Source organism: Ovis canadensis, chromosome 14 (assembly GCF_042477335.2).
Source record: "Ovis canadensis isolate MfBH-ARS-UI-01 breed Bighorn chromosome 14, ARS-UI_OviCan_v2, whole genome shotgun sequence".
NCBI lineage: Eukaryota > Metazoa > Chordata > Mammalia > Artiodactyla > Bovidae > Ovis > Ovis canadensis.
In genome coordinates, this window is record NC_091258.1 from 76,140,263 (window position 1) to 76,155,927 (window position 15,665).

Consider the following 15,665-nt stretch of genomic DNA (forward strand, 5'->3'; position numbering starts at 1 on the left):
GAGAAAGGGATTCCTGTGAGTAGAAAATGCCATGCAACTCACGGAGGAAATTTTTCTTAATGGAGGAGAAAGCGATGGCTATGATGAGTTTGTCTAAGTTGAATCCGTTTCGGAAGACTCCCATAAGGAAACGAGAGAGTGGGGGGGGTTTCCTTGAGTCCAGTACATGGTAGGGGATGGGAGGATGGTCGGAGGGAGTCAGGTGGGGGCAGTTAGAGGGGATGTTAATGGAGATGCGGGCCATTCTTCTAAACCAGAGAGTCCAACACTGTTGGATTGTTTAAAAGAATCGCCTGGGGAGCTTCTAAAAACCTAGATGCTCAGGGCTACATACACCCCAGGCTGGTGAAACTGGAGTTTCTCAAGCATCAGTGTCTTTCAAGGTCCTCTGGTGGTTTCAAGGTGCCATCAAGGTTGAGAACTCTGGTCCAGAGACTGAGTCCTGGGGTTGGGGGTGGGGTGGGGGGTAGGGAGATTCCCATACAGAGGAGACTCTGGGGGTAAGATGGTGATAGCTGTGTTTTTCCGAGTTGTGCAAACAGTGAGGATCAGTTGGGGAGATTTAGGTTCTGTTGTGCTGTTGGCTTTTTTCTTTTTTTCCCTCCAGCTAAGGAGAGATTGGGAGATTTCTTTTTCCTTAGTAGAGGCCGTGGTAGGTGAAGAGGTGGGCCTTGCAGGGAAAGACAGAGAAGGGGGAGAACTTTATGAGAACATTTTGTAAGAAATGAGGAGCAGGACAGGGGTTCCTTGGGAGGAGGAGGCTCTGGGGGCTGGGAGTGAGGGATGGTTTCCCTGTGTGTGTGTTGGGGGTGGGGGACAGTGAGACCAGGGGGCGGAGTCAGGGGGGCCTGGAAGAGTGTCCTACCCACTGGCAGGGATGCAGGGATGGGGGGTGGCTTTTTCTCAGAAGGAGGTTAGTGGGAAGACTACTGGACACAGGGAAATGTTTTTCAGAGCGAGGGAGGCAGAGGTAAGCATCGTGGAAGGCGTTTCTTCAACCTAGGAAACAGTAGGGGTATATATATATATTTAGCGTGGTGAGGGGTGCAGGTGCGGCGGTATCCAGGCGAGCCCCTGTCTAATCCTTCTCTCGCCTTACCCCTGCCCTCCACTCGCAGGCGACCATGGCGGCCCTCTGACCCCGTCCCCGGCCTGCAGCCTCCTCCTCGCCGGCCCCCTCCCCAGCCGCCCCCCCTCCCCGGCCCTCCGCCTCGGGGGGCCCCCCACTTCTGCCTGCGCTGTGCCCCCCCCCAGCCGCCGGCACGGCCCCGCCCCCGCTGCCCCGGTGGTGGCCCGCGGCCCCCCGGCTGCCCGTGGTCAAGCTGGAGTCGCTGAAGCGCTGGAACGAGGAGCGGGGCCTCTGGTGCGAGAAGGGGGTGCAGGTGCTGCTGACGACGGTGGGCGCCTTCGCGGCCTTCGGCCTCATGACCATCGCCATCAGCACCGACTACTGGCTCTACACGCGCGCCTTCATCTGCAACACCACCAACCTCACGGCGGGCGCCGGCGGCGACGACGGGCCCCCCCAGCGCGCGGGCGGCGGCGCCGCGGAGAAGAGGGACCCCGGCGGCCTCACGCACTCGGGCCTCTGGAGGATCTGCTGCCTGGAAGGTAGGGCCCCGCGCCGCCGCCCCCAAGCCTCCCGGGTCTCCCGCGGCCTCCGCCCTGGGTGGCCCTTCGTGCCCCGCTGCTCCTGCCTGGCCGCCGCCCCCCGCCACCCCTCACCCTCGGCCCCCCACCCTTCCCACCCTTCTCTGGGGCCTGACCCCCGCCTGAACCCCGCCCCCCGGCTCGCCTCTCCATCACTCAGCAGGGCCCCTTGAGCCTTTTCCTCTTCCCTGCCTTCGCGGGGAAAGCGCCCCCTCCTCTCTCCCTCCCACCCCTCCGGGGGTCCGGCCTCCCTCTACCAGGGGACCCCCTCAGCCTGGACCCCAACGCTGGCACCCTCTGCCTTCCCGCCCTCCTGCCCTCTCACCCCTGATCTCGAGGCTGCTCCTTCTCGCCCGCGGCATCGTTGCTCCCCGCGTCCTGGCTCTGAGCGCCCCGACCTCGGATGACCCCGTTTCCAGCGCCGTCCTCATCCCCTTTGACCCTCTGGCCCCACGTGGGCTGTTTGTCCCCTCAAACATCACGCCCTGTCCGACCGGAACTCGTGGTCCCCTCCTCTTTGCTTTTGGGGGCTTGTCTTCCGGGAGTCTTGTCCTGGCTTCCTCTCCCCGCCTCCGCCCCTGGTCCTTGTCTTTCCTGGCCCTTTCTGGGGCTCTGCTTCCCACTGTGTCCACTCAGCCTCCCTTTGGCCTCTTCCTCTCTCAGCGGAGGCACTGCCTCTTCCAGTCTCCGTCTCCGCTCTTTCTCTGGTCCTGCTCTTTCCCTCTTGCAGCCTCCCTCCCAGTCGGTTGCCTCTGCTTCCCACCTACCCCGACTGTCCCCCTGGGCCAGCCCTCTTCCTCTTAGCAACCCCTCCGTCCCATTCTCAGCTTTGCCATTTCTTTCCACATGGCATGGAGGTGCTGGGGCGCAGGACACCTGAGTCCCAGTCCTCTCGTGCGTCGGTCCCCGCTCCCCTGTGTGGCCGCTACCTGCTCACCTCCCCAGCCTCACCAGCCCTGGTCTGCAACGCGAAGAAGGAACCAGCCAATCCCCAATTTCCCCCTACAGGACCCAAAAGATCACAATTTGTCACTTCTCTGTTTTTAATCCTTCTCTTTTCCCCATCGTTTCCTCCTCCGTTTTGCTGGGCGCTCTCAATAGGCCAGAAATGTTTTTCTCTTATTTAATCCCCTGGCGGGGGCAGGATGCTATCCTCTGGTTGGGGATGAGGAAACTGAGGCTCAGAGAAGTTAAGCCACTCGCCCAAGGTCACCCAGCTGTGGCTGGGGGCAGAGCCAAGAGAACTCAGGTCTGAAGGATGGGATTTACAGCTATGCTTTGTCTGGCGTGCGGAGCGTTTAAAACCGAAACCACAATCGGAATCGGTTGCCAACATTTAAAAATAGGGAGACTGCACGTTGAGAATCCGATCTCCAGCTTCTTTTGAACTAGTGGGAGATCTGATAACATGGGGCTGGCATTGTCCAGCAGTCCTGGTCGGCCAGGTCCCAGTAGCGGCTGCTTCTTCAGATCACGCACGTGGGTCTCCTTTTCCCCAGTCACCTCTGCTCCCTATTGCCTCACACCCATCCAATTTCCCCATGATGTTACTCTCTTCCTCGTGCGGGCATCTGACTTCATCTTCATTCCCTGGTCTGACCGAGCATCAGGCACAGAGCCGTGTGTGGGGACTTGCCTCTTGGAACCCCCAGGACAATGTACTGTGAATCATAATATTTCCATGTTTTCATCCCCTCCTTCAAAAGCACTGTTTATTGAGTTTCTACTATGTGCCAGGCACCATTCTCGATACTGGAGCTACAGCTCAGTGCAAGGAAAAACAGCAACAACAAAGATCCCTGTTGTTATGTGTCTTACATTCTAGAAGGAGAGACAGATGATAAGAGAGATGAGTAAATACAACATCTAGGGTGTTAGATGGAGCTGAGTGCTAAGGAGGAAAAAGAGCAAAGGAGGGGACGGGAAGTGTTAGGGGCAAGAGTGTGAAGCTGTAGAAACTGGAGATAAAGGAGACCGAGCAGCTGACATCCGAAGGGTGGGCTGAATGGACCCAGAGATGGAGCCATGTGGCTTCTGGAGGGAAATGCTTTAGGCTGTAGAACCCGGCTCATCAATGGGAATGTGCCTCGTGTCTGGGACTGCCAGGGGAGACCCACCACCCGGCCAGGGCAGAGCTGGTGAAGGAGGAACGCGGTAGGAGGTGCCAGCAAGGTGCACGAACTTTCAGGTCCTGGGATGTGATCTGCTTTTCCCGTCGTAGGCTCCTGGGCAGAGGAGTGATAGGAGCTGGCTGAAAGGTTAAGGGGATCGCTGTGCTGTGTCTCTGAGAGGGAGGTGGGAGGGAAAAGGGAAAACAGGAGCTGGCTTATCTGGGATGGGAGACGTAGAATTAGGGTTTGAATTGAGAGCACTTTCTGCAGCTACAGCGGGCAGGCAGGAACTGCTGATGGGGACAGTGGCAGGATGTGAGAGAAAGGAGTCTGGATGTCTTGAAAGCAGGGTTTTCCAACCTCAGCCTTGTTGACATTTTGGGGGATGGATAATTCCGCATTGCAGTGGCCAGTGGTGGTGGTGGTGGGTGGCAGGTGGAAGGAAGGTCCTCTGTCTTGCAGGAGGTTTAGCAATATTCCCAGGCTCTACCTCCAAAGACCAGCAGCATCCATCAGCGTGTCCACCAAAATCGCCAGCTGTCTCTGGACTAGGAATAAAACTGCCCCTAGTGAGAGTCACTGCTCGGAGTCTATGGCCTGAGCCCTGGACAGTGTGGTAGGAGTGGAGGCAGGGGGTATTTATCAGTTGAAACAGTCGGTATTTTATGTATTTGTCTTACTTTCTCTCAGTTGTTCAGTTGCTCAGTCACGCCCAACTCTTTGTAGCCCCATGGTCTGTAGCCCACCAGGCTCCTCTGTCCATGGGATTCTCCAGGCAAGAAGACTGGAGTGGGTAGTCTTTCCCTTCTTTCTCTAGGGGATCTTCAGGACCCAGGGATCGAACCCGTGTCTCCCGCATTGGTGGGCAGATTCTTTATCATCTGAGCCACCAGGGAAGCCCTAACTTATCGTAAGGAGGGCTATCATGAGCTCAGGTTTGGAAATGTTAAATTGGGGGTGCCTGCTGGTCATAATGTCTAAGACAGGAGTCCACATAGGAGAGGCCCCACAAAGCGCCGCACAGTCGATCTTTTAGGCTTCGTGGGGCGTGTGATCTCTGTCACCGCTACTCCTAAAAACAACCAGAGACAATGCGTGAGTGGATGAGTGTGGCTGGGTTCCAATTAAACTTCCTTTACGGGCACTGACATTTGAATTCTATATCATTTTCTCATACCACGAGAGTCTTCCTTGACAGTTTTTCAATCTTTTTTTTTTTTTTTAATAAGTAAAACCTACTCTTCACTGGGTTTGGCCGTTGGGCCGTAGTTTGCTAACCTCCCCCGCCCCCGATCTAAGACATTAGCGATAAGACGTATGAGGCCAGAGTTCAGGAGGCTGTCTGGGCTGGGGGGGCGGTGGGTCATGGCATGGATGGATGAGCAGAGGCGGAAACACACACAAAGAGTAGCTGAAGGGCCAATGACTGAGCTAGTCCAGTATTCAAAGACAATCAGACAGATGAGAAGAGCCAGCGAAGGGAGCTAAGAAAGGGGAGACCACAGAGGTTGGGGGGAAATAATGGGCTAAGTGGGGTCCCCAGAGACAAAGGAAATGACTTAAGGACGGGTTAAAGGCAGGTCGGCTTTATTGTTACTTGATCATCATTCGTGTGCCACTGGAGTCTCACAGTAACCCTGTGCACTGTTTACGACCAAAAGCTTAGGGCTCAGAGAAGGGAAGCAACTTTCCCAAGGTCACACAGCTAACAGGCCATCGAGTCCGCGCTGGAGTCCACGTCTGTTTTGTTTCCTAAGTCAGCACATCCACCAGCCTCCATCCTATCCAAGGATCCAGGAGTGTAGAAACTGTTCCCCTGGGGCCACGGTCCCCAGAAGGTGCTGTCCCCCAGGGAATTCTTGGGTCTTATCCTGTCTCCTTCCAAGTGTCTCTGAGAAACGCAGTAGGAAGTGGTGTTGGAGACCTAGACTCTGGAACAGAACTCACTGGGTTACCTCCTGCCTGCCAGGCACTGAAACGTGACCTTGAGCCATATGTTCAACATCCCTGCTTCTTTTCACCATCAGTGAGATGGGCGTTATAATAACCCCTAGCCTGCAGGGCTACGGAGGGAGCCCAGTGAGTTATTCCATTCAGAAGGCCAGTAGACACAGCGTAAAGGCTAGACTGTGTGGCTTCTATTCTGTTCTTATTATTAGGAATTTGGGTGACCCATCCCTGAATCTCCCCTCCTCGATAACCAGGGAGTCCCATCCCTCCAACCAGCGCTGCCCAACAGAAACATCACACAAGCTGCCTCTCTCTAACTTAAATGTTTCTGTGCTGTGTGCTTTGCTGACTCGCTCAGTCATGTCCGACTCTTTGCCACCCCGTGGACTGTAGCTTTGTACTAGTGACATTAAAGGGCTTCCCTAGTGGTTCAGTGGTAAAGAATCTTCCTGCCAATGTAGGAGACGTGGGTTCAGTCCCTGGGGTGGGAAAATCCTCTAGAGAAGAAAACGGCAACACACGCTAGTATTCTTGACTGGGGAAGCCCGCAGACAGAGGATCCTGGCGGTCTACAGTCCACGGGGTCGCAAAGAGTCGGACACGACTGAGTGATTCAACAGCAACACTAAGTGACATTAAAACAAGTAAAAAGGGAAGGTTCAACGGATCTAATTTAATAAATGCAATTAGACAATATAGTATATTAATATAAAGGTTAGTAACCGATTTTATTTAATCAAGCAGAGCCAAAATATTATTTTAGTATGTGAGCAATATAACAAATATTAATGAAATACGATGCTTTCTTCTTCAAAATGAATCTGAAATCTGCTGCATATTTTAAGCTCACCCTTCATCTCAACTGCCACCTTTCAGAACCAACCTCCTGGGGCTGGGGGCATCCGGATGGGTCTAGCCCCCTTCTCAGGAATCTCAGGGCTCAGAATTTGGACCTACAGCCCAATTTACTCTAGCAGCCTATTGAAAGCCCCTGTGCTCAGCACTTTGCAGGCCTTATTATCTCATTGAATCCTCCCAATTGCTCCAGGAGGGAAGGTATTATTATCATGAGAGTTTGTCAGAGCAGGAAGCTGATGGCCAGAAAGGGGAAGTGAGTCAGCTACAAGGCCACCCAACATGCCGGGGGCAGTGCACGCGTCTGCACGGGCCTTCACCCCCACGCCCGCCGGGGTCTGTGCTCTGCCGGCCCTCAGGGACGCGCCGGTTTGCATCACCACCATTCCTGCACACACAGAGCTCCTAGCTCAGGCGGTTGGATAATATGCAGAGGCAAGCTGCATAACCCCCAGGTTTTCTGCTCTTTAACTCCTGTGTTTCACAGCGTGTGCGTGCTAAGTCGCTTCAGTGTGTCCAACTCTTTGCGACCCGATCAACTGTAGCCCACCAGGCTCCTCTTTTCATGGGATTCTCCAGGCCAGGATACTGCAGTGAGTTGCCTTGCCCGCCTCCAAGGGATCTTCCCCACTCACGGATCGAACCTGCATCTCTTATGTCTCCTGCATTGGCAGACGGTTCTTTAACCATGGCGCCAGGTGGGAAGCCCCACACGTGCGCGGAGTGAGCACTTGTCAAACCTTATCTGGTCATATCACCATCCTCATTTTCCAAGCCAGCAAGCTGAAGCTCAGAGGTATTCAAAACCCCAAAGCCACACAACTGGGAAGTTACCGTCCTAGTATGCAGAGCCAGAGAATACACTTTCAAAGCCTGAGCTTGGGGCTACCATAACCACTGGGTTCTGCTTCCCTAAAGACACTCCCTTCTGGGAATTCCCTGGCCGTGGAGTGGTCAGGACTCCCTGCTTCTACTGCAGGGGACACGGGTTCGATCCTTGGTTGGGGAACTAAGATCCCACAAGCTGCACAGTGTAGCCCAAACAAATGAACAAGCAGAAAGCTCACCTCTGAGGTCCAAACTCTCCTCCTCATGATTTAACTTCTACATGGGATTGAGCAACTTACGCCTCAGTTTCCTCACCTGTAATGCAGTGAAGTGAAGCAGTGAAGTGAAGTCGCTCAGTCATGTCCCACTCTTTGCGATCGCATGGACTATAGCCTACCGTGCTCCTCCGTCCGTGGGATTCTACAGGCAAGAATACTGGAGTGGGTTGCCATTTCCTTCTCCAGGAGATCTTCCCAACCCAGGGATCGAACCCGGGTCTCCCACATTGCAGGCAGACGCTTTACCATCTGAGCCACCAGGGAAGCTCAAGAATACTGGAGTGGGTTGCCATTCCCTTCTCCAGGGGATCTTCCTGACCCAGGGATTGAACCCGGGTCTCCCGCATTGTAGGCAGACGCTTTACTGTCTGAGCGATCAGGGAAATTTGCAGGAGTGCTATTATTTCCTGGTATCCTAAGGGTTGGTCATCCATGCTGAGGGTATTGTTCAGTCGCCAAGTTGCGTACGACCCTTTGTGACCCCATGGACTGCAGCACGCCAGACCTCCCCGTCCCTCACCATCTCTCAGAGTTTGCCAAAGCTCAAGTCCGTTGAATCAGTGATGCCATCCAGTCCTCTTCTGAGAGTGTTAACAGCTGTCAAATGCTTGGAGTGGTGTCTGGTGTGTGGTTAGCCCTCAGTAAGTTTTATACTAGTTAAGTGGACCTCCCAGGTGATTCAGTGGTTAAGAATCCACCTGTAACGCAGGAGATACGAGTTCCATCCCTGGGTGAGGAAGATCCCCTGGAGAAGGGAATGGCAACCCACTCCAGTATTCTTGCCTGGGAAATCCCTTGGACAGAGGAGCCTGGTGGGTACAGTCCATGGGGTCGCAAGGAGTCAGCCATGACTTAGTGATTAAATAACAACAAAGTACTAGTTATTATTACTTACAGCATGACTAGTCTGTGGAGAGAGTCTCCATGCTGTCTACCTTCCATGCTCAATCTCACTGAATTATCATTCATATTTTGAGAAAAGCACTATGATCCCATTCAAGAAAGAGAGAGCTTGAACCCACCTACCAGACCATAGTGGATGTGCTGTTGGGTAAGCATTTGCTCCCACAAGATGTATCTTCATTCATTCATTCAATTGCTCTTTTTTTAAGTGTAGTAAAATGCACATAACATAAAATATATTATCTTAACCCATTTTAAAAGCACAGTTCAGCAGTGTTAAGTATATTTACATTGTGTGTCAAGCTCCAAAACACTTTTCATTGTGCAGAATTGAAACTCTACCCATTCTTCCCCGCTCCCAGCCCCTGGCAACCATCATTCTTTCTGTCTCTGTGAATTTGACCGCTATAGACACCTCATATGAGTGGGATCATAGTGTTTGTATTCGTGTGACTGACTTATTACACTTTGCATGTCTTCAAGGTTCATCCAGGTTGTGGCATGTCTTAGAATTCCATTGTTTTAAAAAGGCTGGATAATATTCCGTTCTATCCATATGCCATACTTTGTTTATCGGTTCATGCGTTGATGGACCCTTAGGTTGCTTTTGGCTGTTGTGAATACTGCTGCTACAAAAATGGATATATTTGTATATTTCTTAGAGACCTTGCTTTCAATTCTTTTTCGTATATACCCAGAGGTGGAATTGCAGCTAAGGTCCCCCACATGCCTCCTGGCCAAATAAACCAAAACCTAAAACTGAAGAATTATGGGATTCCCTGGTGGCTCAGGGGATAAAGAGTCTGCCTGCAATGTGGGAGACCTGAGTTCAATCCCTGGGTCCGGAAGATCCCCTCGAGAAGAAAACGGCAACCCACTCCAGTATTCTTGCCTGGAAAACCCCATGGACGGAGGGGCCTGGAGGGCTACAGTCCATGGGGTCGCAAAGACGGAGTGACTTCACTTTCATAGTAATTTTGTTTTTAATTTTTTGAGGCCCCTCCATCCTATTGTCCATAGAAACCAAACCAGTTTACTTTCCCACCAACAGTGCAGACAGGTCCCAATTTCTCCACATCCTCACCAACACTGGTTATTTTCTGTTTTGTTTGTTTATAGTAGCCGTCTGAATGGGATGGTATCTCATATCTATGAGATAGTATTTCATTGTTGTTTTCACTTGCATTTCCCTAATGATTAGTTTATATGGACCATCTTTTCATGTACTTCTTGCCCATTCAACCATTCTTATATACAAATATCAAGCATTTCCAATGCTCTAGGCATTGTTCTAGATGTTGGGACACCTACAGGCTTAGATTCCAGTGGGAGCAAACTGCTGTGTGTTTGAATTCTGCTTCCACCACCCATCAGCTGTGAATCAATGAACCCTTTGTATGCCTCTATTTCCTCATCTGGACAATGGGTGTATGACGTGGTATCAGTGTTCCCAGCAAAGTGCTAAATCTCTGTACCTGGATTCAACCCTCGTAAAAACCGGGGAGGTGCATCCTAGTATCCCCCATGTTATAGGAAAAGGGACAGGAGCAAACTAGTCCAAATAAGGCCAACAAGGATGTGGTGTAAGGACATGATGGATTCAGGCTTCATTATCAAACCGTGCGACTCCAGTTCTTAACGTTCGGCCACTGCACGACACCAATACCATTATCTATTTCATGGGTCTCCTGGGAGCTCTGGGTGAGTTAATCTACCTCAGAAGCACTTAACAAATGTTAGCGCTTAGTGGAATTATTCACTGCCTTATAGTCCTTCTTTCCAATCCTTTCCTTTACCCGCATTTCTTTCCCTGTCATCTTCTGCCTCAAACCTCCCTTTCTGCTATCCTTATGGTTCATAATCTAATTCTTTCAACACTTATTTCTTGACGCCTCCTTTGGTGCCAGGCAATGCTAGAGACACACGAAGGAATCAGACCCCATGCCCCACCACCCCATTCAGGAACTCCCAGCGTGCTGAAGAAGATCATAGAGCAACCCAACGCATGCTTAAAAAAAAAAAAAAAAAAAAAAGAGCGGCTACCCCACCCAGAATGGGTGGGAGGGGTCTCTGTGAGGGAAAACTTCCTCAAGCAGGTGCCCGGGCGCTGCTCTCTTGCAAGGGTTAAGTTCTTCTCCAGGAAGAATGTGAGCTGAGAGTTCCAAAGCACTGGGCAGAGGCCTGGAGATGGGAAGGCGCCTGGAGAATTGAGGAAACGAAGTGTCTTTATACTGATTTATATGCCAGTCTCCAGCTAAGTAAGGATGCATGTTCTGGGAGGGAGGAGTGGGCTGTGACTCCACGACCCCTGGAGGCATACTTCACCCCTAGCTGGCCTTGGCTTGTTCCAACCGCTCCATCGCCTCCCTGAGGACTGCAGGTGCTGGGCGCCAAAAGAGGGGGAAGCCTACTCCCCAAACAGAGGATTGAAGAGACGACAACCCCACTGACCCACTGGGGCTGCTCTCTCCTCCACGGGGAATCAAGGCTTCATAGGGCCTCATGGGAGGTGGCTCAGACGGTAAAGCGTCTGCCTGCAATGCGGGAGATCTGGGTTCGATCCCTGGTTTGGGAAGATCCCCTGGAGAAGGAAATGGCAGCCCGCTCCAGTATTCTTGCCTGGAGAATCCCAAGGACCAAGGAGCCTGGTAGGTACATGGGGTCGCAAAGAGTCGGACACGACTAAGTGACTAGCATACACACATACACAGGGGAAATGGAGTCCTTTTCGTCGTCTGTTGCCTCTCCGTTTTCCCACGTGTTTTCAACGGGTTTCGAGTTGAAGGGTCCTTGACATCACTGAAACCAACACCTTCTTTCTTACAGAGGGGGAAACGGAGCCCGGAGAGACTGTACCCGTCCAGGTTACAGGGCAAAGGTCCTTGTGGCCTTTTAGCGAGTGTTGGATGTTTTCCTTTGTCCTTGTTTTAAAACCTGGTTGGGAAACTGAGGCCAGGGAGTTTGAAAGTTTGTCCCAGGTGCGCAGACGTGTTCAGAAGCCAGTATTTCCTGTCTCCCAATCAGCCCAGAAAGAGAAGGGGTTTGAGGAAAAGGGGGGGAGGTGTCTTTTCTCACCCAGAGTTCCCCAACTGTTAAGTGCCCACCACCATCACCCCCCTCCCCCCAATTCCCCTCCAGGGTTGAAAAGAGGCGTCTGCGTGAAGATCAACCATTTCCCGGAGGACACGGACTACGACCACGACAGCGCGGAGTACCTGCTCCGTACGTGAGGGTCTGGGGCGGAGTTGGGGGGATGCTGCTGGGCTCGGACACGTGGGAGGGGAGAGGGGGCTGTGCTCCCGCGCTTAGATCGACGCGCCGAGATGAGCTTGTCAGCCAATCCAAGCCAAGATACCAGATCCTCTGGCCTCCGATTGGGTCACTGGGCCCTCTCCCGCCCCCTCCTCTCACCTCGGGGCGGGCAGACGGGGGATGCCCAGAGCTAATTGGCTGCCGTGCCGGCCTGGGTTCTCCGGGCCGTGACTGGTTGTCCCTCTCCGGGCCGGGATTGACCAACCGCACCCTGGGCCCGAGAGGCAATCTGCGGCGCGGCCAGGCCACTCCCGGGAGCTGGCTGGGGAAGCCCGCGGTGCGATTGGTAGCTACCCTGAGAACGCGGCAAACCCCGAGTTGGGATTGGCTGTGGCCTCAGCCGGGCTCAGAAATCGCAGAATCTGGTTGCCTGGGGTTTGGGGGAGAGTGGAAAGGACTGCAGAGAGAGAGAGAGAGAGAGAGAGGAGAAAGGGGGAAAGAGAAGGGAAACCCAGAGCTACGGATGAAGCAAGGCAGAAAAGGGAGGAGAGAAGAGACAGGAGAAAAAGAAGAGAGCGGGAGAGGGAGCGATGGAGGGGGCAGGGGAAGAGAGAAGAGAGACCCGGAGAGACAGGTGAAGCCAGGCGGACGGGGGGGGGGGGGTGGGAGGGACAGCGGGATTTAGAGATGTGATAGAAAGAAGGATCTGGAGAAAGGGGGAAAGGCGCAGAAGGGAGGAAGGGAACGTGCGTGCGAGAAGGAAAAAGAGAGGGAGATGGTCCACAAAGGAAATAGAGGCGTCCAGAGGCTGGGTGGGTGGAGTGGAAGAGAGGGAGAATGGTTAGAAAAATTAAAGGGCAGAAAAAATATGCCAGCAGAAACACAGAGGAAGAAAGAAAAGGACGAAGAAAAAGAGAGGGGGGCCATCAGATCGCGAAAGAGAGAAATTTTAAAGAGGAGAGAAAGTGAGACCAAAAAAAAAGAACCAGAACACGGGCAGAGGGGAGGAATTGGAGAACCAGCGAGAGAGAAGGGGGACAAGGCACAGAGGAGGCGCGGGGCCCCAGGGGCGCAGGCGGCTGTGACTGACGCCCTGGTTCCCTCCCCACTCCCCGCCCGTCTCCGGTCTCTCTCCAGGGGTCGTCCGGGCCTCCAGCATCTTCCCCATCCTCAGCGCCATCCTGCTGTTGCTCGGGGGCGTGTGCGTGGCGGCCTCCCGCGTCTACAAGTCCAAGAGGAACATCATCCTGGGAGCAGGGATCCTGTTCGTGGCAGCAGGTGAGAGGCAGAGGGAGGGGGCGACCCACCTGCGCGCGCACGTGTGTCTGTGTGTGCGTGCGCGGGCGCGCCTGCAAAGCCACCTTGCCGGGGCGCTCCCTGGGGCCCGGAGCCTTCCTAGGCTCTATCCCAAGCTCCATCGCCACCCGCTGGGCGCGGGAGGTGTAGCCTTCCCGCCGTCTTCTCGGGGAATGAACCCAGCTCAGACAGGTGTCTACCGCGTAATCCGGGATACCAGGAGTTCAGATTCCAAAGCCGGCGGTCCAGGAGATGGAAGGGAAGGAACCTGGAAGAGGGGGGCTTGAGGCTGAACTGAGGTCTTGAGGATCGGGAAGACCTGGAGGAAGGACCTGAACGCAGTTGGGGAGGAGCCTGCCCTAGGGGGCCGGACCTTGTGGTCTCCGCTGTATCCAAGAAGGGGCGGGTCCTGAGAAAGTTTCCAGGCCAACTCGGTAGTGAGGCACGGCTTTTTAAAGGGGCAAGACCCCCCTACTACTCGATGTTAGTAGTACTGGGCAATTCCGGAACTTAGAATCTTCTCAAAGCGGTGGAATCCTGAAGAGGAGGAGGGTTCAGCATAAATAGCAGGGGAAGCTTTCAGAGAAGGATGTGACCTGCAGGGGTGGGGCTTGGAGGATTTGAAAGGCAGCGGTAACTACAAACTGGGCCTAGGGAAGTCTGGCCTCGATCCTCAGGGGGCGGGGCTTAGCAAGCTGGAGGTGGGGCTAAGACTAGAGGATTGTCTAGTTCCTAACTTGTGTCCCCCTCTTTCTTGCTCTAATTAGGCTACCAAGAGGAAAGCCTAGAATAGATGATAATCATGAGAGAGTTCAGATCAACCAGAGTTGGGGTTTAGAGAGTCAACGGATTACCTTATTAACAGACTTAAAACGAGTCGAGGGTGAGGCCAGATTTATAAAGTTAGGGGGGAGTTAGACCAATCAGTATAGAGCCTGGGTCGTCTTATCAAGGGCAGAGTTTAGGCCAGCCAGGGAAGGGCCTGGACCATCTAGGCAGGAGTTAAGACTGTCTAGGGCAGGGCTTGGGTCTTCCCGGAGGGATCTGGACCACTAAGGGTGAGCTTGAACCATCTAGGGTGGGCCCTGGACCAACTAGGGCAGCGTTTAGATCAGCTAGAGTGAGCTTTAGAACAACAGACTAGGACCTGAATTAGCCAGGGATGGTGGACCATCCGAAGCAAGATCTGAGGCCATTTAAGGTGGGGCCTGAGCCAGCTGGGGAGGAATTTAGGCCATCTGGAAAGGGCTTGGACCATGTCAGGTCCAGCATAGATCAACACGGGTTGGGGCCTAAATGCTCAGTGTGGTATATGGACCATCTGGGGTGGGATCTAGATCATAGTGGGTGGAGCTTAGACCAGAGCGGGGTGACGACTAGACCATCATGGGTGGAGCTTAGGCCAGAGTAGGACGCGGCCTAGACCCTCAGGGGTGGAGCTTAGACCACATGGGCGGGGCCTAGGCCACCATGGGTGGAGCTTAGGCCAAAGCAGGGCAGGGCATAGACCATCAGGAGTGAAACTTAGACCAGAGGGTCAGGGCCTGGGCAAGTCCGGGCTGGGTAGGGACCATTTGAGGCGGGGCCTAGGCCATCTTGGGCGGAGCTTAAGCCAGAGCAGGGCGGGGCCTAGACCATCAGGGCGGAGCTTAGGCCGGGGGCGGGGCCCCGGGAGGGGGCGGGGCCCCGGGAGGCCCCCGGGAGGGGGCGGGGCCCCGGGAGGGGGCGGGGCCCCGGGACGGCCTCGAGGCTCCCGTCTGACCGTCCCCGCCCAGGCCTGAGCAACATCATCGGGGTGATCGTGTACATCTCGGCCAACGCGGGCGAGCCGGGCCCGAAGCGGGACGAGGAGAAGAAGAACCACTACTCATACGGCTGGTCCTTCTACTTCGGCGGGCTGTCGTTCATCCTGGCCGAGGTGATCGGCGTGCTGGCCGTCAACATTTACATCGAGCGAAGCCGCGAGGCGCACTGCCAGTCTCGCTCGGACCTGCTCAAGGCCGGCGGGGGCGCGGGCGGCAGTGGCGGGAGCGGCCCCTCGGCCATCCTCCGTCTGCCCAGTTACCGCTTCCGCTACCGCCGCCGCTCCCGCTCTAGCTCCCGCTCCAGCGAGCCGTCGCCTTCGCGGGACGCGTCTCCCGGCGGCGCCGGGGGCCCGGGCTTCGCCTCCACGGACATCTCCATGTACACGCTCAGCCGCGACCCATCCAAGGGCAGCGTGGCCGCGGGGCTGGCAAGCGCCGGTGCCGGCGGCGGGGCGTACGGCGGGGCGGCCGGGGGCGCGGGGAGCGCGGGGGGAGGCGGCAGCGGTGGCGGCGGGGCGGGCGCGGAGCGGGACCGCGCGGGGGCGCCCGGCTTCCTCACGTTGCACAACGCCTTCCCCAAGGAGGCGGGCGGCGGCGTCACGGTCACGGTCACCGGGCCGCCAGCCGCGCCCGCGCCCGCCCCGCCCGCCCCCGCCGCGCCCGCCCCCGGGACCCTAGCCAAGGAGGCCGGCGCCTCCAACACCAACACGCTCAACAGGAAAACCACGCCCGTGTAG

At 55.0% G+C, this 15,665-nt stretch overlaps 1 protein-coding gene across 1 annotated transcript; it reads left to right on the plus strand.

Annotated features, from left to right (window-relative positions):
• The first annotated feature begins 1,409 nt into the window (after nucleotides 1–1,409).
• Nucleotides 1,410–15,665, plus strand: CACNG8 (calcium voltage-gated channel auxiliary subunit gamma 8). Its single transcript, XM_069552390.1, has 4 exons — nucleotides 1,410–1,611; nucleotides 11,714–11,797; nucleotides 12,965–13,105; nucleotides 14,899–15,665. The coding sequence occupies exons 1-4, from the start codon at nucleotides 1,425–1,427 to the stop codon at nucleotides 15,663–15,665; spliced, it is 1,179 nt and encodes a 392-aa protein (XP_069408491.1). The 5' UTR covers nucleotides 1,410–1,424.

Excerpts from the sequence above, each read along its gene's own strand:
- CACNG8 (XM_069552390.1), top strand. The coding sequence starts at position 1,425 with ATGACCATCGCCATCAGCACCGACTACTGGCTCTACACGCGCGCCTTC. Across the intron at positions 11,798-12,964 it reads CAGCGCGGAGTACCTGCTCC|GGGTCGTCCGGGCCTCCAGC; the intron begins GTACGTGAGGGT and ends GTCTCTCTCCAG. Across the intron at positions 13,106-14,898 it reads GATCCTGTTCGTGGCAGCAG|GCCTGAGCAACATCATCGGG; the intron begins GTGAGAGGCAGA and ends GTCCCCGCCCAG.